This window comes from Melospiza georgiana, chromosome 1 (genome assembly GCF_028018845.1).
Source record: "Melospiza georgiana isolate bMelGeo1 chromosome 1, bMelGeo1.pri, whole genome shotgun sequence".
Lineage (NCBI taxonomy): Eukaryota > Metazoa > Chordata > Aves > Passeriformes > Passerellidae > Melospiza > Melospiza georgiana.
In genome coordinates this window covers 2,935,529-2,959,511 of record NC_080430.1, presented here as the reverse complement: position 1 = coordinate 2,959,511, position 23,983 = coordinate 2,935,529, and the positions used below count along the sequence as shown (strand labels likewise).

Here is a 23,983-nt window from a genome sequence, read left to right as displayed (position 1 = left end):
TTATCTCCACAGATTTACCTGTTTACCTTTTCTTTCTGTTTCTCCTCCTTATGGGGTGAGGGGGAGTGAGTGAGTGAGTGAGTGAGTGAGAGAGAAACTGTGTGGGATTAAACCACAACAGTGAGGATGCACAGATACATCCTGAAGGGAATGCAGTGCTGCAGGATCACTCCCACCCCTACAAAATGTTACAAAAAAAAAAAAAAAGGATGGATGAAGGAATTTCAGCCATGTCAGGCTGAACAAGAAAGTGTCCAGTGTAAGGCTGTTAAGTGGGATTTGTAATTACATTTAAAAATTTGCTTTTCTTGGCTTCTTGGTAGAGTTTTGTGAAGGGGCAGGCAATAATCAGAGCAGATGAGTGGATAAATCCCATCCTACAGTGGGATTCAGTGCAAGGCTGAGCTGGTTGAGACAGCACCAGGGGGCTCAGACCTCCTGGGCTTGTCAGAGCAGCAAAAGCTGAAGGGAAAACTCCTGGAAAAGGAGGGCAAAGCCCAAATTGTCCCGTGAACTGTCTCTAACAGATCACTGGCTGGGTTGGTGTCTAAGATTAGCTCCTTCTGGCAGCTTCAGCAGATGCAGCTGCTGGGTAAATATAGGCTCTTAGTGAATGGGCTATTTTCTGTGCTGAAGTGTCCCAGTCAGGAGGGCAGTGCAGAGTCACTGGGCTTTGCCATGTGAGTCACCCACTTGGACACTGCAGGTGACTCTGTCCTCCCAGGCAGCCACAGAGCCTGACTGAGCCACCTCAGGGACAGAGCCCTTGGTGACAGCAGCTCAGGGAGGAGCCACCTGTGCAAGGACACCCCTAAAGAGGACAGGAGATGAACCCAACCCTGCAGGAAGCACAGGGTGGCAGAGCTGGTTTGATGGAAAAAGTAAATCTGAAACAATGGAGATGCCACGAAACATCTGTGAAGAGTCCGGCAGTGACAGATGTGTCAAAAAGGGATGTGACAAGGTGCCACCAAGGCACAATGCCTGCCCCTTACTCCCAGCATTGTTGGGAGGCTCCCAAAAGTAAAACCAACCTGGCTTCTAACCCAAAACCCACACAGGTGAGATTTGCTGGCCACAGGATCAAGATATGTACAAAAGCAGAGTCAAAATAAAGGTGAATATGAATCCAGCTGCAGCCCAACCTTCAGTCTGGTGATGACAAATGGGTTTCTGCTGAAGTCACAAATGTCTTGTGTCACTTTTTTGGGGGGCAGGTAAAGACCTGCAAACAGATCCTCTCAGCTCAGGTATTTCCAGGGGTGTCTCCTGCAGCCAGCAGCATTGACAGGGATAAGCAGCAGGTGCCAGAGTTATCCAACATTTATTGGCTACATAAATATGAGACATTTACCAGGGACTCCACAAAATGCTTTGGCAGAGCTGAAAGCTGGCAAGAACCCATCCTGCTTCCCCCAGGGGGATGCACCAAGGTCTCAGCCCCACTGCAGAGGGTGTGGGTCCTGCCCCCAGACAGACAGAACTCAGACATAAGGCCACTGAGAGTTACTCTAAAGTGCAAGAGAGCTATTTCTGTGTGACAAACCCACCTTTTCCCCAAGGCACTGTGTTTCACACGCTCCCAAAGTCTGATTCTCCAAGGAGGCTCCCATGGGCTTTCCCTCCACCACCCAGCCCCACTCCCTGACCTTCACCCGGGGTTTTTCTCCTTGGATTGTGCTCAGCTGTGTGCTCACTGGGCTGTGCACACCAAAGGCAGCTGAGGAAAGGGATGGAGGTGAGCAAGGGGTGGCTGCAGCACCTTCTGTCCCTCAGCCATGGGCAGGAATGTGAGCTTAGACCTTTGTCCATAGCATGTAAAAAAACGGAGGTGGGGTTTGGCTTGAGTCCCAGGACACGTGTCACAGCAGGCTAGTCACAGATCCAGCAGTGCAGGCCCTAAAACCTCCAGCCATGGGGCCTGGAGAGTCTCCTCTGGGAGACAAGGGCTGAGGGGGAGCCCAGTGCTGGTGCACCAAGGGAAGCAGGGGGTGAAATCTCTGAGCCTGCACACTTCAGAGGGTCAGGAAAACAACAGGGATGGCTCTGGCATGGAAAAAACATCCTGGGAGGTGCCTCAGCATCCTGCCACGCCTGGGGAGACTGTGAAACACCCGCTGTGCCTGATGGAAAACCTTCCCTGCAGCAAGGGGGTGACCTGTGCCTTCCAGGTGAGGTCTACGTGGATGAGCTACAGCAGTCCGATTGTCAGGAGAGCTTGGAGAGCCCTGAACGGGGCCTGGCCTGGCAGCAGTGGCTGGAAGGGAGGTGAAGCTCCAGGACAAGGCTCCCCTACTCCAGCTTGGCCTTGTCCCCCTTCTCCTCCTCCTGGATGGCCAGGATGCGCTCGCGCTCCTTGATCAGCTGCACGCCGCAGTAGGTGATGAACCAGATGGACAAGGTGCTCTCAGGGAAACCTAGGGCAGGGAGGGAGACCTGGTCATGCAGCTGTGCTGGCCTAACCAGGCCAGTTCTTCACCCCAGCACAGCTGCCTCTCAGGTGGGCTTGGGAGGTCCCACAAGATCATGGTGGCCAGTGACATGTTTTGTCATCGATCCAGCCCTGCGGCTTCAGCAAGAGGGAAATGCTCAGGGTTGGATTTTAGGTGAAGCTGAACCCACCAAGGCACAGTGGACTGCAGTGGGGACATGCTGGAGGGGTTTTGAGCCCCTCTTACCTCCCAAAATCCTTCTCCTCCCCAAGTTCAGAAGTCATGGTTGACTTTCTGCCCACTGAACCTGCCCATGCCCATTGTTGCTCAGCTCTGTGACCTTCTGGAAGCTTTGGGCCCCACTGATGCTGAGATCAACCCCAGCCTTGTCCTGCCTCATTTCCTCTGCTCCAGCAGACACCCTGCCTCATCCCAAAGGTGGCAGGTACAAATCCTCATGCTGCAGTCTGTACATGTCTAATCAGTGCATTGTGGCACTGCTTTGAAGTCTCCTTGTCTTGCACTTCATGGGGACACAGTGTCTGCCCAGGAAAATACATATTTTTGTCACCTACGTCAGTGACAGAGCCCCCCCTCCTCTTCAGAAGGGTCTGACGGTGTTTGCAATCACAAATCTGGTCTCCACAGCAGAGGGCTGGGTCCAGGGTTTGCTCCTGCTAAAACAGGAGCTGTGCAATGAATAATGCAGCCAGCAAAAGCCAGCGAGCTCAGCGGGCAGGCACTCCTGGCACAGCGAGTGTGACATTATCCATCCCCATCCCAGAGAGGGCTCCTCAGGGCTATTTATACCCTGGGCAGCTCAAGAAGGCTTCAGAACAGTGCCACAATCCACTGATTAGAAATGTACTGCTCCAGATTGTAAGGCAAGATGTATTCTGTTACCACCTGTATGGCAGTTGTCTTTTGTCAAGGGGGCATTTTTCCTTATCTCTCTCTCTGAGTGACCACAATCACTCCTCCCTCTGGGACGACATCTGCAGATAACAGGTATTGAATGTCACTGCATTAGATAAGAAATGATAAGAACTACAGCATCCCATTGGGAGATGTGAGCCCAGAGGGAGGAGCCAAGCATTCCTACCCAGATATAATCCAGAGGTTTTTGAGACACCAGCACGGCTTCTCCACTGGATTCCCCAGAGGAACAGCAGCTGCCTGTCCTTCCACTGCATCTTCAGAGGAAGAATCCATCCTTCTCTACAGGATCCCTGCTCCAGCAGAACCACCCCTGACACTGCAGGAGGGCTGAGCCACAATTCCAATGGGACTGCTGCCAACACCCTGACCCACAGGGTGTCAGGTTGGGTTCTGACTCTGTCAGTGTTGTTTTAGTGCACTGCATTGTTTATTTTATCCTTTTATTGTCTTCTCCATTAAAGAACTGTTATTTCCTGCTCCCATATTTTTGCCTGAGCCCCTTAATTTAAAATTTACAGCAATTTGGAGGGGTGGGGAGGGTTTACATTCTCCATTTCAGGGGAGGCTCCTGCCTTCCTTAGCAGACTCCTGTCTTTCCAAACCAAGACATGTACAGCAGGATGAGGATTTGTACCTGTCACCTTTGGGATGATGCAGAATATCTGCTGGAGCAGAGGAAATGAGGCAGGAGGGGTCAATCCCTGTCTCCAGCAAGGGGATATTTCATAGGCAGGGACTCAGCCCTGCTTGGCGAGGTGAACGTGACTTCTGCAGTGCTTCATGGAGGCTGAACCAGGCTCAGGCTGTGCCAGGAGCTGTACAAGCACACCTGGCAGGCAGCTGGCACCCCAGAACACACAGGGGGCTAAGAAACCACTTTTTGCAGAAGAATTAAGGACATTTGGAGCAGCCACATCACAAAACAGTGGTCAGTGCACTTTGGACCCCGAAGGATCCAAGATCCCAGTGCTCAGCTCCCACAGCAGCTCAGACAGGGGTGTCTCAGTGGGGAAGGCTGGCAGCACCTTACCCATCACGAGCAGTCTCTTGGTCACCAGCAGAGCAAACTCCAGGCTGTTGAGGGCCAGGATGTTGTAGAGGACGATGGCCCAGAAGTTCACAGCCCCAAAAGCTGCCCTGATCCGCCGAGACATGGCCCCTGACAGCTTGGCCTGTGCGGGAGAGAGGAGCAGAGGGAAAAGGGTCTCTAAGGAGAAGGGGGTGACTGGGACAACCCCAGCTGGGATCCCAGAGAGGAGGCAAAAATCAGAGCAGCTTTCAGTGCCTCTGGAATGAAGAAATGAAAGGACAAGGAAAGGACAAAAGTGCTCTGCTGATTTAGGGACCCTGGGCTGGGTTCCATGGGCAAGGGCAAGATGTTAGACACAGTTTCAGGGTAATTGTAGAATCACAGACACATGGAAGGGTTTGGGTTGGAAGGAATCTTAAAGATCATCCATTCCACCTCCTGCCATGGACAGGGACACCTTCCATTGTCCCAGGGTGATCCAAGCCTTGTCCAACCTGGCCTTGGGCACTTTCAGGGATCCAGAAACAACCACAGGTTCTCTGGGCGTCCTGTACCAGGGCCTGCCCACCCTCCCAGGGAAGAATTCCTTCCCAATATCCCATCCAACCCTGCCCTCTGTCAGTTTAAATCCATTTCTCCTTGTCCTGTCCCTCCACATCCTTGTCACAAGTCCTTCTCCAGCTCTCTCAGATTCTCTTTAAAATGAAATTGTTGAGTCCTGCTTTCTCCACCTCTTGCCACTCCTCAAGGCAGAAGAATCTGTTGTATCCCAGGATTATTATTAGCCCTACATGCAAATCACTCCTGGCTCCCGTTAAAAATAGTTTCCTAGGAATTAAAGAGAGAAAAAAAAAAAAAGCTCAAAAGCCAATGACAGCAGCAGAGTGGAATTGTCAGTGGCACATAATCTCCAGGATCAGCTGCTGTGAGTGGAGCAGGGATGGAGTTTAGAGCAGCCTTCAAAGAGCCCCCAGGCTACTTAGGGCTGGGAATTGTGGTGCTGCAGGGAAGGGGATTTCACTGCCTCCAGAGCCTTAATCTGATTAGGAGTTCAACCACAAGAGCAAACAGGAGGATTCTCTCTGTGGGTTGTATTCAAAGCAGATCTTTAACTAATTTAGGGCCTCCAGGATTTAAATTGGGAAAAAAGAAACTTATGATAATTTATTTGGAAGGAATTTGAGATGGGATTTTTGAATTGGGGTTTATATTTTTATATTTCATTATTATTATTATTAAATATTCATAATTTGTTTTTATATGTAGTTAATATTTTATATATTTATTTCTATTATATTTTTATATATTAAAAAAATACAATTTATATAATAAATCCCATCTCAAATTCCTTCCAAAAAAATATTCCTTCCATTCTATTTTAATGGATGGAATATATTTTTTGGAAGGAATTTGAGATGGAATTTTTGAATTGTGGTTTATTTTTTCTATGTGGTTTATATTTTATATTTTTTATATAATATTTTTTATTTCTTATTTTTTATTTTGATGTTTTTTAAATAAACATTTTTATTTTTTATATTTCTGAGGTTTATCTATTTCATATTTATATTTATTTTTATAGGTAGGAAGGGTGAATTCCACTATAACAACTATATTGTTATAGTATGGTTTAGAAGACTTTAAGATTTTTAGATATAAGATTGTTTAAGGAGATATTGATTAATAAAATATTTTTAACAGGAATATTTACGTTTTTATTTAATTTTTAGATATTTTGTTGTATGGATTTGCAATATAGAATATAGTGGGTTTTAGTTAATTGATATATATATATAATGATATATAAATTATATATAATATAATATAATATAATATAATATAATATAATATAATATAATATAATATAATATAATATAATATAATATAATATAATATAATATAATATAATATAATATAATATAATATATACATGATGGTATATTAATTTATAGTATTGTATTTTAATTTTTGTTTATTTATGCAGTTATTTTAATATTTTATATTTTAAAATTTAAAACTTTAAATTTTTAAAATTTAGTTTAACTTGGTTTTGTTTTAAATTATAAATTTATATTTTTAGTTTTAGTATTTAGGGTTGGAAGGTTTTTTTAAGGTTTTACATTAAATCTTGAGTTTATTCTAAGCTTTAGTTTACAGGTTTAAAGATCTGAGAGTTTCTTGTGTTTAGGATTCTAATAGGAAGACAATTGTTTTCAGGGTGTAAGTTTTAAAGGTTTTTTTCCAGTATGTCCCTGAGACGCCTTGGTCCCAAACAAAAGGCACAATTTATTGAAATTATTATTAAATTATTATTATTTTAAAATAATTTGTTCTAGCATCCAAACACTTGATTTCAAAAGAAATGAGATCAAAAACCACTGAGAACGCCAAGATGCTCTGTGGAACAAGAAGAACAAATTAATCCCATAAGGAAATACATAAACATTTCCCTCTAGGATCTGGATATTCCCCACAGCACATCCCCCATATGCACAGAGCTATTCCCAAGGACAGATATTGACAGATATCTCATATTTTTTGTCCATCTGTGGCACTTTGATGCCTCACTGGAGATGCATTCCTGCTTCTCTTGGACCTCTGTTTTCCCTCTGGAATTTCCACCCCAATCTGCATTCCCTGTGAAGCAGCACATGGGCAGGAGTTTGTTTGCTCTGGGTGGGTGACAAAGCGCATGGAATGAGGGGACACAGAGCACCAGGACTGAGCTTCCCTTGCACAGCTCAGTGGCTGATCCCAAGGATTGTCCAGGGATGTCACCATCCCTGGAAATGTTAAAAAAACCCCATGGATACAGCACTAAAGGATGTGGTTTAGTGGTGGACATAGTGGTGTGTGATGGATATTTTTTATGAAAAATCCTTTTGCCAGGATCTTTTCTCCTGAGAAGCTGAGGGGCCTCAGGAACAAAATGTAAACATTGATTATCTGCTGCTGTGGAATGCAACAGGTGCATCTGGGATTGGCTCATGTGGTTGTTTTTAATTAATGGCCAATCACAGGTCCAGCTGTGGTGGGACTCTGGTCAGTCACAAAATTTTATCATCATTCCTTTCCTTGCTAGCTTTCTAATGAAATCCTTTCTTCTATTCTTTTAGTATAATTTTAATCTATCATTTTCTTTTAATATAATATGTATCACAAAATAATAAATCAGCCTTCTGAAACATGGAGTCAAGTTTCCCATCTCTTCCCTCATCCTGGGACCCCTGCAAACAAAACCACAGTGGTGGTCCAGCTGGACTTGCTGGTGTTTTCCAGCCTTAATAATTCCATGATTTTGAAGGCCACAGGAAAGATCTCCAGGCAGGAGCCCCATGGCATCCTCAGGGATTCTGCTCTTCTTCCTCACCCAAAAATCCGACCCCTCCAACCCAGTGTGAGCTCCCTCCAGGCACAGACATTTCCCAGCCCCAGAGCTGGTCCCCATCCCCATCCCCATCCCCATGCCCATGCCCTCACCTCCAGCTTGGCAAAGGGCCCCAGCTGGAAGAACTTCTGCACCCAGAGCTCGAAGTTGAGGCCGAAGCAGTTGACGAGGGACCAGATGTAAACGACGTGGCAGGGCCCCAGCCAGAGCGTGGTGATGGCAAAGGTGGTGATGCTGGCCACCAGCTCCTTCAGGATGTTGTCGTGGTTCTCTCCAATGTGGTCATACACGTACCTAAAAGCCAGGGAAGGTGGTTGATGTTTTTTCTATAAATTATATAACATAAATTTCTATATTATACCCTATAAAATTATATAATGATATCTAAATTATATATGTTAAAATATTATATATCATTATGATTTATTAATTTATAGTATTGTATTTTAATATTTTGGGGTTTTTTTATAGTTATTTTACTTTTTAGTATATAAATTATATATAATGATAAAATAAAATGTATTTTATGAAAATATATGGACATCTTTTATGAAAAATCCTTTTGCTAGGATTTTTCTCTCCTGAGAAGCTGAGATGCGTCAGAAATTAAATGTAAACATTGATTATCTGCTGCTGTGGAATGCAACAGGTGCATCTGGGATTGGTCTCATGTGGTTGTTTGCAATTAATGGCCAATCACAGTCAGCTGGCTCAGACTCTCTGGTCACTCACAAGATTTTATTATCATTCCTTTTCCTTTTGCTTGCTAGCCTTCTGATGAAATCCTTTTCTTCTATTCTTTAGTTTTAATGTATTATTTAGTTTTAATATATAATTTAATTTATGGCCAATCACAGTCCAGCTGTGTTGGGACTCTGGTCAGTCACAAAATTTTATTATCATTCCATTCTATTCCTTCCAAGTCTTCTGATGAAATAACTTTCTTCTATTCTTTAGTATAGTTTTAATAGATAATTTTCTTTTAATGTAATATGTATAATAAAATAATAAATCAGCCTTCTGAGCACATGGAGTCAAGATTCTCATCTCTTCCCTCGTCCTGGGACCCCTGCAAACACCACCACAGGTTGGTGCTCTCTGTAGTCCAGGAGATGCCTCTGGATTTTCTTTTCCCAAGCTCCTCACAGAGAGGTCAGCCCAGATAATCCCAGTAAAACAGGAGGGATGTTATGGCAATAAATTGATTTTTGCTGTGCCTCAACCGCTTGGGACTTGTGTTCCTAACAACCTATAAATACTCAAGGAGAAAATATCCACCTTTCCCCCTCTGGCAGGTAAAACTTGGGGTCTCTCACACGTGCTGGTGCTCAGGATTTTATCACAAAGCAGCCACCACCGCTCTCAGCAGAGGCTTGCTGGTGTGAACTCATGGATGAAGGGAGCTGAAGGGCTGAGGAAGATGCAGGTGGAGCTACAGCACTCAGTTCCCCTTTCCTCCTGGAGAAATGTAAAGCTGGCTCTTCCTCCTCTGGGGGAACCCTAAACCCACCAGACTTAAAGGGATTTTTGGGACAGCACTCTTTTATTGCCAGCTTTGGAGGAAGGGGCTGCTCTTTGTGCAATTAATTCAATGGGTTTGGGGCTAGACAGAGCAAATAGTGGAATTTATCCAGAGGAGAGGACACCCCAGCTATGGGATGAACAGCATGTGATGCTTCATTTCTCTGGGATGGAAGGGAAGACCCTGAACCAGACCAGACACTTACTTGCACAGCCAGTCATTAATCCCTCTGTCAAAATGCCTAAAAATAAGATGATAAGCACATGTTAAAACACACAATGACAATAAAAACCAGTTGAAACATATAAAACACCCAATGCCATGGCAAGCCACATCATGGACCTTGCTCACAGAAATCCTCCAGGCTCCTTCCTTGGACAGATCCTACTAGAGACGTGGTTGAACTTTTCTCCTTATCCATTTCTCCCCACCTAGGAATATTTCCCTGGGTTCTGGCCAGGTCCAGGCTATGGTTTCAGGTGGTCTCCAGCTCCCAGACCAGCTGCCCAGGACAGCCCAGGTGTCCTCCCCTGCACACATGTCCTGTCCAGCTCCATCATTCTTCCTTCAGGGTACTCACGTTTCAGCAAAGATGTAGAGCATGGTGATGCATTTTGGGGGCTGGGGTGGGTCCAGGTGGTCCAGTCTGGCAATGGTGTTGATGACCCCAAACATGACAGCAGCCTTCACCCAGTCATACACCAGATTGGAGTAGGCCAGGCCAGCTGGAGCAAAAATGGGAGTCAAACAGGGAAAAAAGAACATAGAACGCATCAGGATTTCTGCAGAGGAAATATTTTAAAACTATTTTTTAAAGAGGCTTGAATCAAAGGGGAATTTCTTCTTGGGGTTTGAGGGAGCAAACTGCTTGACTTAGTAGTCCAAGAAATTCTGTTTATACAGTCATTTATTCCATCATTGTGCCTTCCCTCTGAGGCTTGTTAAGCCGTGATGAACTCATCACAGCTCTCAGGTCTGCCCTCGGAGGTTTTATTGGCACCTCCATCAAAGTTTCCCCCACCCCAGCTCCACCTGGCCATGGATATCATGCTACAGCAGAGCCAGGGTCAGAACCTCTGACTTAGAGAGGTGTCTGACACTGGGAAGCAAACCCTGCAGGGACAGCTCCTAAAGATTTCAAATACCTCTGCAAAGAGCTGCTAAAATGCCCCTGTCTTGGTGGGATCCAGCTCCCAGATAACGGGAAAATCTGACCACTCCCACCATGGTCAGGACAGTCAGAAGAGCTCAGCTCCCTCTGGAGTAACATGGGATCCATCCAGCCAGGGCTCTTGGGACACCTAAATCCATGTTAGTGCCACTCCAGTTGCATCAGCATTTTATCCAAGCCTCGAGCTGCCACTCTGGAGAGACAGGAGGCTCCTCCAGCCCCTGCTTGGCCTCTGCTGTGTGGTGGTGTCTGAAATGCTGCCATCACACATGGATTTGATCATCTGGAGCCCTCCCTCCAGCTGCCAGTGCTGCTCCCATCTCTTATCTTGAGAATTTGCCTTCTGGAGGTCTCTAGCCCAGCCATGCTTGGAGAACACCCACCTTTAGGTAGAGATTGTGTTGCCCTGGACATTGAACATGTGAGTGTTGAGTAGACTCTTTTGGGACAATCCATAACCTCTCTGGGCACCTCTCCCAGTGTTTGACCACTCTGTGGACAACTTTCCTTACATCCAATCAGGCCTTGCATTGCTGCATGTGGTTTGCATTGTCCTGCTGATTTTTTAGAGGTGCTGAGCTCCCTCCCAGTCCAAAAGTAACAAAAATATCTTGGTGCTCATCTTCCTAAACACCAAACTAAAGAATTTACACTGTGAAAAGGTCAGACCAGCACCATGTGCTTTCCAGAGCCACTCAACCTCCAACCCAACCTCCAGGGCTGCCCAACACAGCTCTGTGCGTGGCCAGAGTGAGGATGAGGGTTTTTTTACTCAAACCTGTCCAACACAGGCATTCATTCCCAAAGCCTCTCAAGGGGGGTTGAATGGAGATCTGGATCCCTCCCCACTGCCTTGGAGCTGAGCACAGGGGTGAAGGTGCCCAAGCACAGCCACTCACCCAAGGACCAGTCTGAGAGGCGGTTCACAAACTTCAGGTCAGAAGGGAGGGTGAGGATGTAGAAGAAGTGGAAGAAGATGTCCACAGCCACGATGGCCCCCACGTGGAGGAGGGCATTGACACGGATGCTCTTCATCTCGTCGTCCTTGCGCCTCAGCTCGCGGGTGCTCACCTGCAGGGAGGGACAAACAGGGGCAGTGTCGCAGACATCTTTTGTGAAAATCCTTTCCTTAGGATTTTTCCTCCTGAGGAGTTGAGAGGCCTCAGGAACAAAATGTAAACATTGATTATCTGCTGCTGTGGAATGCAACAGGTGAAACTTTGATTAGCTCATGTTGGATGTTTCTAATTAATGGCCAATCACAGTCAGTTGGCTTGGACAGAGAGTCCAAGCCACAAACCTTTGATATCATTCCTTCTTATTCTATTCTTAGCCAGCCTTCTGATGAAATCCTTTCTTCTATTCCTTTAGCATAGTTTTAATATAATATATATAATAAAATAATAAATCAGCCTTCTGAAACATGGAGTCAGGTCCTCGTCTCTTCCCTCATCCTCAGATTTTAGTCACAGGGCAGGGCTGAGCCCAGGGAGAGGATGGGCGCTGTTCCTTCATCCACAAGGATGGTCAAGGTCCAAACAGGGATTGATTCATCATTCCCCTTTAGAGATCTGTCCTAGGGTGATGTTATGATGCTTGTATCCACCTCTGCGTGTTCTGTTTATGCTGATAGCATGTTCTGTGCCTTCAAGACTGGCTCTGAAGAGTGAAAGTCTTGTTTTGGTTTTGCTATCAGCCGCTCCCCCAAGGCTGGTGGGACACACAGATGGGGCAGTACATGGTGCTGCTTTTGCTTTTTGCTTCTGCTCATTAGCTAGTTTAGCTAAACAGTCCAAATTCCTTCCTGGACTGTTTCTCCTTTCCTTTTTTGGACCTACTCGAGCCTGCTCTGGACTGGGCCCTGGGAACAACAAGAGTTTGCACCTTGTGGCCTACCCGGGACCTACTCTGGGCAGCAGCTGCCCCAGTGCCGGAGGGACTGAGAACAGAGTGACCACCCCCAGAGAGGGGGTGAGCACCCCCACTCTGAATTTGTCATTCTTTTCCAGAGCGGTGTCACCCGGTATTGTTCATTCTGTGTGCTGGGGGTGCTGTGCCTGTTAAATGAACAGGTTCTTTCCACTTCTCTCCAAGGAATCCTTCACAAACTGCTGGGGAGAGGGGCCCCCTTTGGAGGTTTTCTCCCAAATTTGCCCTAAACCAGGACAAGGTCACACTGTGGACTACATTGCCCAAATTTGCACTACGGAATTCCCAAGGGCTGGCTGAGGTGAGCACATGCACAAGGAGCAGGACATGTGCCACCCACAGCAGGGCTGAGGACAGCAGGGATGTCCCTGCTGCATCACCCTGCTGCTCCCAGGGGTTTTCCAGCAGAGCAGGTGTGTGGTCAAAGGCCTGGCTGTCCTCAGGGACTCCAGGTGGGCTGAAATCCACTCTGACCAGGGAGCTCCCAGGGTTTTGTGCTCTTTCTGCAGCAGTGCGCTCAGGAAATCAACTTTGCCTAAGGACAGCCCCTTCCAAAAGGCACTAAGAGGGAGCAAATGCTTGCACCCATCACATCTCCAGGATGGAGTCCAGGGTTGGAATCCCAGCCTGACAGCTCTGCCAGGGCCTGGTGTATTTTTGTCCAGGGTCATTTGGGAGGCAGAGGAGGAGAACTGATGATGGCTGAGGTTTCTGCTGGAGATTCCTGGTGTAAATGAGAGGGAGACTTGCTCGAGGGGCTGTCCTGAATTGGTGGGGATTTCATTTTTGCTGTCTCCTGCACAAACAGGGCCTGGGGTTTGCCTCCAGGAGCTGTCGTATCCCTGCTCATTGTCACATAACCAGCACCAGAGTGAGCTCTGAGGATTACATGTCCTTGCTTCCCCACATCGCCATAAAATCGCTGCTGTATTGAAAATCCTCTTATGTTTATTACTTCCCCTTTATTCCCTGCAAGAGGTGGGAGCTCTCCCTGCATAATCCACAGGCTGCTTCACCAGCCCTGTTGTCAAATCCAGATGATTCCTGAGAATTAAAGCCTTTGCCAGATTTTTTTTCCATGCCTTTTAAGTACCAGGTTCTTTGAGGATACAAAGAGGCTGCTGGACCCTGAGCTGAGGAAGGAGAGGGTCTGGCATGGAGATGTGTGGGTGGGCACAGAACCCATGGAATCTCAGGATGGTTTAGGCTGGAAAAATCCATTAAGATCACTGAGCCCAACCTTTAACCCAGCACTAAACCCTGTCCCCAAGCGCCACATCTACACATCTCTGAAACACCTCCAGGGATGGTGACTCCACCACTGTCTTGGAGAGCCTGTTCCAATGCTTAACAACCATTTCCTTGACAAAATTATTCCTATTATCCTGTTTAAACCTTCCCTGGTGCAACTTGAGGTTGTTTGCTCTTGTCCTCACATCTGTGAGTGGCGCCAACACTTGGCCACCACCTTCTTGGGGTCAGGGCTGTGTCACCAACACTCCCAACCCTAGACATCAAAATTGAAACCCAAATCAAGGGATTTGTTCCCTTGATCTCAGCAAGAAAGATGCTTCTCCACCCAAATTTGGCTGGCCAAGCCCTGGTACAGATGAGTTCCCATCTCACATAGGAATGCAGGAGCTCCACCAGGATGCAGGACCAGTAGGATGCAAAGGGACAGATCCAATCTCTAACAGGGCCATACATCCCACCCTGGTTCCACCTGCCTCCTGCCCTAATTGCTCTTGGACAATTAAGAATTCACCTCCAGCAGTGCAGGGGGATGTAGCCAGGAGATGGCAGTGGTGGCCAGGCCAAGCCAGGACCCCCAGCCAGGGCAGGGGGAGAGGGGTTGGGGACTTTAGTCCTTGTGCCTTCGGGGTTTGAAGCAGCAGAGAGGGGAATTGCTCATTAAGTGCCTTTGGACAGCCTGGTTTGGGATTGTGCAAAGGAGCAGTGAATAAAACTCCCCCTGGATGGAGCTGTGCAGGAGCAGAGGGAGTTCAGGTGTTGGAGACATGAGGAGTTTCCTGTCCCCATTTGTAGGTACCTGGCTGCATCTCTGATGGAGACACCAGAGCTGAACTTAGGATCTTCAGAGTCCAATGCTCCAAAAATAATTTTTAATATGTCCAATAAGATCCGAGGGCTCTTTTTCATTTTAAGAGGCATCATGAAGTTGTAAATTGCACAGGGGAAGAGCAGGCAAGGAGCAGGACTGGGATCATGGCTCATCCTGGAGGAAACACCCCAGTGCAAACCTGTTGCAGACATCTTTTATGAAAAATCCTTTCCTTAGGGTTTTTTCTCCTGAGAAGCTGAGAGGCCTCAGGAACAAAATGTAAACATTGATTATCTGCTGCTGTGGAATACAACAGGTGGAGCTTTGATTGGTCCAGGATGGATGTTTGTAATTAATGGCCAATCACAGCCCAGCTGGCTCAGACACAGAGCCCAAGCCACAAACCTTTGTTATCATTCTTTGCTATTCTGTTCTTAGCTTAGCCAGCCTTCTGATGAAATCCTTTCTTCTATCCTTTTAGTATAGTTTTAATGTAATATATATAATAAAATAATAAATCAGCCTTCTGGAACATGGAGTCAGATCCTCATCTCTTCCCTCATCCTGAGACCCCTGTGAACACCGTCACACAAACCCTTTCTTAGGCAACCAAAACAGCTCCACATGTCAGAGAAGGTGCTGGGCTGGTGAGTCTTCAGTCTTCTCCTCACCCTGAGGCTCTGAGCTCTCCCCTGCCCTGGGCTGGTTTTTCTTCTGAATCCACAAATGTTTTTCCAAAACATTCTTATATCCAGGCATCCGTTTGGGTCCAAAAACTCAGTGTGGTTGTTCTTCTGCAAAAGCAACCGGGGGTGGTGGTGGGAATCCTCCACACACCAGTGCTGACCAAACTCCTCCCTTTGCCAGCATCACCAGCTTGCTCTGGTGGCCAGGGCTGATCCTTGGCACAGAAGAAGGTTGAGGTGGGAAGAGTGAGGGGCGACCCAGCATTGCTGGTTTCCTTGATCTTGGACTGTGGAACAGCTCCAGAGGTCCCAGCCCAGGCTTCTGCTGGTGTTTTCCCGTTCTGTTTGGAGTCTGCTCATCCAAAAGCTCCCTTGGTTGTGTGGAACAGGCAAAGATTTGGGGCACCAGGGTATTAATGGAGCCCCTGATTGCTGGAGCTCAGCCTTCCACCCAATCTTGTTTATTTCCTGAGAAATAACTTGATCTGCAGACATACAAACCATCCCTGAGTGAAGCAGCTGGATAGAAATGGGAGACAGAAATGTCCTTGCTGTCACAGCATGCAGAGGTCCCATGTGTGGCCCTCACCATGAAGGGGCAGGGGTGACAACACAAGGAAACTGAGGCACGGAGCAGTGCAGATGCCCAGGGAGCAAGGACATCACAGCAAGAACTTCCATTGTGAATTGGCCAAAAAAAACCCCAAAAAAATAAGTTTGAAAATCCATCAGTTTATGCCCTTCCCCACAGAAATACACACTCACAGAGTGACCACAAGAAGTTCTACAATCATTTGCACCCTCACTGTGGCAAAAGTTGGGTTTTTGCAGACACCGACCTCAAGCAAATAAATTCTGGGGAGAGATCCTGCTCCAGCCTGGCTTCAGGGTGACTCACCTGGGCATGGAACTGGTCAAAGGTCATGACAGGCCCAAAGAAGAAGAAGGGGAGGTAGAAGTTGTACTTGAGGAGGTCGAAGATGGAGTAGATGCCCTCCTCCTTCTGGGAGCTCTCGAGGGCGAAGCTCATGCAGCGCATGATGGTGAAGGTGCAGCCTCCGTAGAAAAGCACATCTTGGAGATCAAAAGCTCCCGTCACAAACCCGCTCTGGGCAGGAAACAGAGATTAACAGAAACAGAGATTAACACCAGGAACGTGGTGTCCCTTCTGTGCTGCCTCGCTGTGTGGGGGACACCAATCCTGGGGTGTTGCTGTGATATTTTCTGAAAAATCCCTTTGCCAGGATTTTTCTCCTGAGAAGCCTCAGAGGAAAAGAAAAACAATAATTATCTGCTGCTGTGGAATGCAACTGGTGCATCTTTGATTGGCCCATGTTGCTTGTTTCTAATTAATGGCCAATCACAGCCCAGCTGGCTCAGACTCTCTGAGAGTCACGAGCTTTTGTTATCATTCCTTTCTTTTCAAGCCTTCTGATGAAATCCTTTCTTCTGTTATTTCAGTAGATTTTTAATCTATCATTTTCTTTTAATATAATATATGTAAAAAAATAATAAATCAGCCTTCTGACACATGGAGTCAAGGTTCTCATCTCTTCTCTCATCCTGGGACCCCTGTGAACACCCTCACACTGGGGCAGCAGAGAATTGTGTGGGTTGGGGGGACATTAAAGCCCATCCAGTGCCACCCCTGCCATGGCAGGGACATCTTCCACTATCCCAGGCTGCTCCCAGCCCCATCCAACCTGGCCTTGGGCACTTCCAGGGATCCAGGGGCAGCCACAGCTTCTCTGGGCACCTCTGCCAGGGCCCCTTTTCCACCCTCACAGTGAGGAATTTTTTCCTGACATCTCCTCTAACCCTGACCTCTGCCAGCTTAGTTTTCAGTTCAAGGAAAACCTCTAATTATGCTCTGACACCAATTGTCTCTGAAGTTAATGAGCTGGAAAGAGAAAACTGGGGCTCGATTTCCCAGCTGGCTCCTGCAGCTCAGGGCAGTCAGGAAGTGGCAGATCCTCTTGGCCACGTCACCAAGCAGCTGCTGGTCACACAGCTTTGGTTTGGGTGGCAATGTCACCCTGTCACAGGTGTGCCCACAGAGTAAAGCAGAGCCAATTGCTTTGGGATTGATGGAGAAGGAGGGAACACACCTTTGGAGGCAGGGAGAGACAGCACTGTCCTGCCAAGGGATTGAATATTTTGGTAAAATCCTTCCTGGACTTCTCTCCACCCACCAGTGAGATAAAATCTTAGCCAGGCTGTGACCTAAGAGATGGACATTACTGAATCCATCTCAGCTCTGTGTTACAGATGGGGAAACTGAGGCACAGGGCACCAGCAGGCTGACAAATGGATCCAAGGTGGATCCATTGAGGAGATCCTTTTAATAAATCTCTGCTTTATTCTTCAGCCCTGTCTAGCCTCTGTTCTAGGTCAGCCTTCACAAGGAGGACTCAGATCTCCTTTGTTCTGGACCAGCATGAAGCCACCAAAACATGACAAACACTGTGGGATTACTCCCAAGCTCACACCTCAACAGCCCCTTCCCTCCAAAATGCTGTGAGAGCTCTGGTGCAGCCAGGAGAAATGGCCACGAGGGTGTGGAGCTGCTCCAGGAGTCCTTCTGGAGGATAACCCCGAGGAGATGGACACCAGTGGGCTGGGAATGGGACAGACACACGGACAGGACCCACCTGCCACGAGCCAAAGGGCTCCACCTTGAAGGAGGCGAGGCAGCAGAGCCCGGCCACGTAGCAGAGCCACTTCTGCTTGGCCAGGGCCACCGAGTAGAGGAGCAGGCAGTGGGACAGGATGATCATCAGGTAGAGCAGCCCCATGCTGGCCAGCACGGCCAGGAGCCCGTAGATCATGTACATGACAGCGCGGTGCTGGGGAGAGAGCGGTGGGGTCGGTGTGGGGAGAGCCCAGAACACCCCAAACCCCCTTCTGTCAGAGCCCCGAGCCCAGAACACCCCAAAACCACTCCTGTCAGAGCCCTGAGCCCAGAACACCCCAAAACCCCTCCTGTCAGAGCCCAGAGCATCCCCAAACCCCTCCTGTCAGAGCCCTGAGCATCCCCAAAACCCCTTCTGTCAGAGCCCTGAGCCCAGAACACCCCAAAACCCCTTCTCTCAGAGACCTGAGCCCAGAACACCCCAAACCCCTTCTGTCACTGCCCAGAGCATCCCCAAACCCCTTCTGTCAGAGCCCTGAGCCCAGAGAATCCACAAACCCCTCCTGTCAGAGCCCTGAGCATCCCCAAATCCCTTCTGTCAGAGCCCTGAGCCCAGAACACCCCAAAACCACTCCTGTCAGAGCCCAGAGCATCCCCCAAACCCCTTCTGTCAGAGCCCCGAGCCCAGAACATCCCCAAACCCCTTCTGTCACTGCCCAGAACATCCCCAAACCCCTTCTATCAGAGTCCCAAGCCCAGAGCATCCCCAAACCCCTTCTGTCAGAGCCTCGAGCCCAGAGAATCCACAAAACCCCTCCTGTCAGAGCCCTGAGCATCCCCAAAACCCCTCCTGTCAGAGCCCCGAGCCCAGAACATCCCCAAACCCCTTCTGTCAGAACCCAGGACATTCCTCTGACTGCCCTGGATGGCTCAAGACACTGGCAAGGGGATCAGAGCCCTTGGCACAGAGTCACAAACACCTGTGCCTTTGATTTTAGCCCATGGAAACAATTACCAACTTTGTGTGGGGAGTTACAAGCCACAAGGGTTTGAGTAGAATGATAGTGAATTTGTCACAGGGTGAAAAAGTAGAATTTGGGGATTTAGAATGGGGGTTCAAGAGGCAAGATGGAGGGATCTGGGTGTGTCCTGTCCTTCTTCTTGGCCTCCATCTTCTGCTGTGGTGGTGACACTTCTGGATTGGTTTAGAGTAGAGACAGACTGTCTAACATAGGTGATAGGTATTGGAAAATTATTGTAAATAAAGTACAGATAGATCTTGCTATAAAAAGTTAACACAACCCCAAGGGTGGTCAGTGTGCCACAACCCGACCTGCTGGACAGATCTCAGCAGGTCAGAGAAAGAATGTATAGTATAAGAGAAAATAAACAACCTTAAAAGCCAAAGCCAAAGAATTTTGACTTCTTTGGTTGCCAAGCTAGAAAAAAGGACTCTTCAATACCTTGGGAGCCATTTCAGCAACACTAAACCCAAGGCCCTTCCACAGATCCCAGGCCACCCATGGTGCTCCCAAATCCCTGCTCACCTGTGGCACGGTCATGGAGCAGATCTTGCCGAAGAGGACGTGTCCTGAGAGGGCGAAGATGATGATGTTCCTGAACGAGGTGAACCACATCACCCACTCAAAATCAGCCACATCCTGCAGGAGCAGCACCAGGCACTTTACTGCCCCCAGCTCCACAACTTTTAGAGCTTTTCCTTCCCGTTTTCCACCCAAGGGCTCCCGAGCACTTTAGCTCAGATATAAAAACCCAGGAGGGATGTGCAGAGGTCACTCATCCCAGCACACACAAAATGGAGTATTCACAGCCCCGCAGTGATGCCTCAGGTTTTAGCTTTTATATTTTCAGATTCTGTGCTTTAGTGTGGAGTTCTGAGCTTCATATCAGGGGATGGTGAGCTCATATCAGGGAGATGTGAGTTCTCTATTAGGGCATGGTGAGCTCTGTGCACAGAGCAGGGAGACAAAACAATTCCGGCTCCAGCTGGGCACCAAGGACAAATGACCCAAATCTCAGCCCCAGAGCACAAACAGCGTGGGCTGGAGAGAGAAAAACAAGCAGGGTGGGACTGCCTGGGCTAAAGCTGGAATGGGACAATGAACTGCAAGGTGCAAATGGAGCAGAACTGATCCCAGGGAGAGACCCCGGGAGCGCTCGTGCATTTTGGGGCCATTTTGGTTCATCTTGGGTGCAGCCCTGGCTGGGCTCTGGTGCTGCCCAAGGTGCATCCATGGAGGAGATCCTTTGAATAAATCCCTGCTTTATTCTTTAGCTCTGTCCAGTCTCTGTTCCAGGGCAGCCTGCACAAAGCTTCAGCAGGACTGGTATTTTCCCCACTACTTTAGGAAGAAAAATACAAGTCAGGTGAACCTCACAGAAATTCGTCAGTAGCAAAAAACCCAGCTGTGTTTCTCCACTGCCCAAGCTGTCTGGAGCTAGAAAAGCCCAATCCCTTCCTCACTCACCATTTTCCTGCCAAAGTAGTGCCAGCCTGGCTTTATGCCATCCCGAAAGGCTTTTCTGTTCATGCTGTCTGCAAAAGAACCAAAGTTACAGGGAGACATACAGCTCTGGGAAATAGGATCTGGGTTCAAGCCAAGCCCAGAACCTTCATCGTTGTGATAATGAGCCACCAGGGCTCAACACCCCATCCCAAAATTGCCTGATTGCCACAGACACCTAAAAGAGTCAGTGACAGAAGGTTTCTGCAGGAATTTTCAGCAAAGCCTTTTTCTCATTGCACATTCCCTGGCTGATCCCGTAAAGTTTTCAGGTTTGCGGGCTTCCTAACAAAAAAAACCAAACAAACACAAAAAAAAGCAAAAAACAAACCAAAACCTACCAAACCAACAAAAAACCCAAACCAAAACAAACAAAAAACTCCAAAAAACAAACAAAAAAAGAGAATCAGCCTTGTGTAGGCAGGGTGGTGGTGGCTGCCTGGTGCGGCACTACCTGAAGACCTGTGACAGTGGAAATAGGGACAAAGAGACAACCAGGCAAAAATCCCTTTAAGAAGGATTTCCAAGCTGTTTTCTGCAGCAGTTAAAGCCGGGGATCTGCTGGTGCTATCAACAGCTGTAAAAGCAGGAGCCTGCCACCCATTGTGCCCCTCCCAGGGGATGCCACCCATTGTGCCCCTCCCGGGGGATGCAGCGTTACCTCTGGACGCCTCGAAGATGCCGCTGCCGCTGTAGAGCACGGCACAGGTCACCACGAGGGCATAGAAGCCCAGCTCGTAGCTAGGGAGCGTCGCCTTAACCCCCATGGTGGGAGGTGACAGCCCCGGCCGGCACCAGGGAGGGATCCACACCTGGGCAAGGCAGAGAGCAGAGGGAGGAAAACCGGGGAGAAACAGAGAAAACTGTCCCTCAAATACCCCAAATCCCTTCTGCTCCTCCCCACCCCTGAAGGCTGAAGGGATGGAGAAAAGGGTCACACCCAGGGCACAACTCAGGTGCAAAGAGGTTCCTGCAAACCCCACCCAGGAGCCGGGATTTGGGGCCAGCTGTTCCTGTTCCTCCCATTATCCCTGGGATGTTCAGAGCTGCTCCAGGATGGGCTTCCTCCAGCTCTAATTCCTGCTTGGATCCCTGGAGGGGATCCAGGACACGGAGACACCACTGATGGAGGGGACCTGATGAGTTTCTCCATCTCCTGCTCACCTCGCCCAACCTCCGGGTCTCCCAAATCCCCGCGATCCCAAATTTCCCCTGCCAAGAGCCTTTAGGAGCTAGGCAGGCACGGCTGAGCCCGCTGCGGCATCAGCAGCAATTAGCCCAAGGGCTAATTACTCCTCCGAGGTTAATTAACCTCGGCGCGACGTGCCTTGCCTCCCCGGCTGAGTGTCCGGCAGCTGCCAAACAGGAGCGGCGGGATGCGGGGGACAAGGGACAGGGGACAGGGACACCCCCGTGCTGGCACCCCCTGCCACCATCCCTGAGAGCGCTCAAGGGATTAAGGCGCAAACGGCGCCCGGTCACCCTCTGCCTGCTCTGGCATCCGCTTTGCAAAAGCTTCTGGGGTTATTAAAATCACTCCGTATTAAAATGAAAATAATATTAAAAATGAAATAATATTAAATAATGTTAAAATTAAAATAATATTAAAGTTATCGTTTTCATTTTAAGCGTTTATTTTATGTTCGGTCGCCGGGGTTTTTAAGCGGGGTTGGGGGAGGTCCTTGGCAGCGATGCGGGGTGACCCCATCTCCCCCCGGCGTGCACCAAACGCGTTTCCCGGGGGGAATTTCGGGTTCATCCTGGGCGGAATTTCGGGTTCATCCCGGGGATAATTTCGGGATCATCCCGGGCGGAATTTGGAGTTTATCCCGGGGAAAATTCGGGTTCATCCCGGGCGGAATTTGGGGTTCCTCCGGGCGGATTTTCGGGATCATCCCGGGCGGAATTTGGGGTTCATAGGGGGGAATTTCGGGTTCCTCGAGGAGCAATTTCGGGGCTGTCCCCGCTGTCGCTCCCTCCCTCCCGGTGCGGGGCCGCTGCGGGCGGGCGCTGCCCCCGCTCTGCGGTGCCCCTGCGGCGGGAGGGCGCGCACGCCCGTGCCTGGAAAAAGCTTTTTTCCCCCTCCTTTCCACGCTTTCAAAGCTTCTTTTTATTTATTTAATTATTTTTTTTTCCTCTTTAGCGAGGGAGCGGGCGGCAGGCGGTGACCAACCCCGGGGGCTGGCGGGGACCCCTCGGATGATTTTAACTCTGATCGCTCCGAGCTGCCCAGGGAGGCTCGGGGGGGTCCCAGCAGGGCAGCACCATCCTCATCATCTTCATCATACCCATCATCTTCATTATACTCATCATCTTCATCATCCTCATCATCCTCATCCCCGCTCCCTCCCGGCCCCCGGGGACACGGAGGGGTGACAGCAAGTGTCACCTCTGTCATGTCACCACCCGCATCGCGTCCCCCCAGCCCCGCACCGCTCCCCGCTACTGACCTTGAGCCCCGGGGCCGCGGGGGGAGGCGGGCGAGGGTCGGGGATCCAGCGTCCGGCGGCGCGGTGGGGACAGGGGACACACAGGGGACACACGGGGGACAAGCACCGCGGGTCTGGGGGCGGCCGCTTTGCCCTAGAGCATCCCCGAGCCCGGCTCGGGGAGGGGGGCACGGGTGGTTTTGGGCTGCCGTCCCCCCCAGCGTGCCCCCGGAGGAAGTTTGGCTGGGAGTGGAGTGGAGCGCAGCGGGCGGGAGGTATTTTTATTTTAGAGCAGCGCTGCAGAGGGGGGTGGCTCGGGAGCTGTCTGTCACGGCAGCTGCTCAGAGGACCCGTGCTGGCTGCCAAACTCACCCCGAGCCGGGGGAGCCGGGCTGGGAGAGCCCTGGGAACCACAGCATCAGGCAGCGACCGGCTCCCTCCCGGGATCCCCACTTTTAGGAGAGGTTTTCCCCATCACCTTGTTCCAAAGGAAGGGATCATTGCGTGGGGATGGGGAAACTGAGGCACGGAGCCAAAATAAAGTGTGGTTCCTGCTCCGCTTGGGCAGGGTTTAAATCTAAGAGAGGCTCAGAGGCTGCAGCATCTCCTGCTGCCGGGTAAGGAGAGTCAGGACGAGAGGAAACAGCCTCAAGATGTGCCAGAGGAGATTTAAGTTGGATATTACTGAAAATCTCCTCACTGAAAGTGCTGTCAGGCACTGGAACAGTGCAGGTGGAATCACCATCCCTGAAGTGTTCCAAAAATCCCGTAGATGTGGCACTTTGGGGACATGGTTTAGCACTTGCATTCGATGGTCTCAGAGCTCTTTTCCAGCCTTAACGATCCTGGGATCTCTACAAAACACCTGTGAGGTGTTCCAGGAGGGGACAGGAAGGGACAGGGCTGGGTTGTGGCCTCTGTTATCTCAGGGTGCCCTGTGCCCACATCTGTCACCAACCCCTGTGACATCTGGGCACAGCTCACCCTGGGGCTCCCTGAGCATCCCTGGGCTGCCTGAGGGGTCAGCATGGAGAAACAAGGCAGACAATCTATAAAAATGTTATATTTTAATGATTTTATATTGTATAAATTTGGATTTTATAAATCCCTCTGTGGCTGGTTTGTTCTGGGAGGGAGGATCTACAGCCCTGGGATCAGCCCAGCTCTGCTGTTAACAAAAAGCCTTTTTAGCATGGTTTTGTTTTTTGTTTTCCACCTGGTGCACACAGAGAGGCTCT

At 49.1% G+C, this 23,983-nt stretch overlaps 1 protein-coding gene across 1 annotated transcript; it reads right to left on the bottom strand.

Moving 5' to 3' along the window:
- Window positions 1-1,309: 1,309 nt before the first annotated feature.
- HHATL (hedgehog acyltransferase like) lies at window positions 1,310-22,983 on the bottom strand. The gene is made up of 12 exons (XM_058027856.1): window positions 22,767-22,983; window positions 20,978-21,128; window positions 20,281-20,348; window positions 19,339-19,452; window positions 17,811-18,005; window positions 16,058-16,267; window positions 11,382-11,553; window positions 9,892-10,036; window positions 9,517-9,552; window positions 7,882-8,083; window positions 4,402-4,543; window positions 1,310-2,417 (listed from the first exon to the last, which is right to left on the bottom strand). The coding sequence occupies exons 2-12, from the start codon at window positions 21,081-21,083 to the stop codon at window positions 2,293-2,295; spliced, it is 1,515 nt and encodes a 504-aa protein (XP_057883839.1). The 5' UTR covers window positions 21,084-21,128; window positions 22,767-22,983; the 3' UTR covers window positions 1,310-2,292.
- Window positions 22,984-23,983: the final 1,000 nt, after the last annotated feature.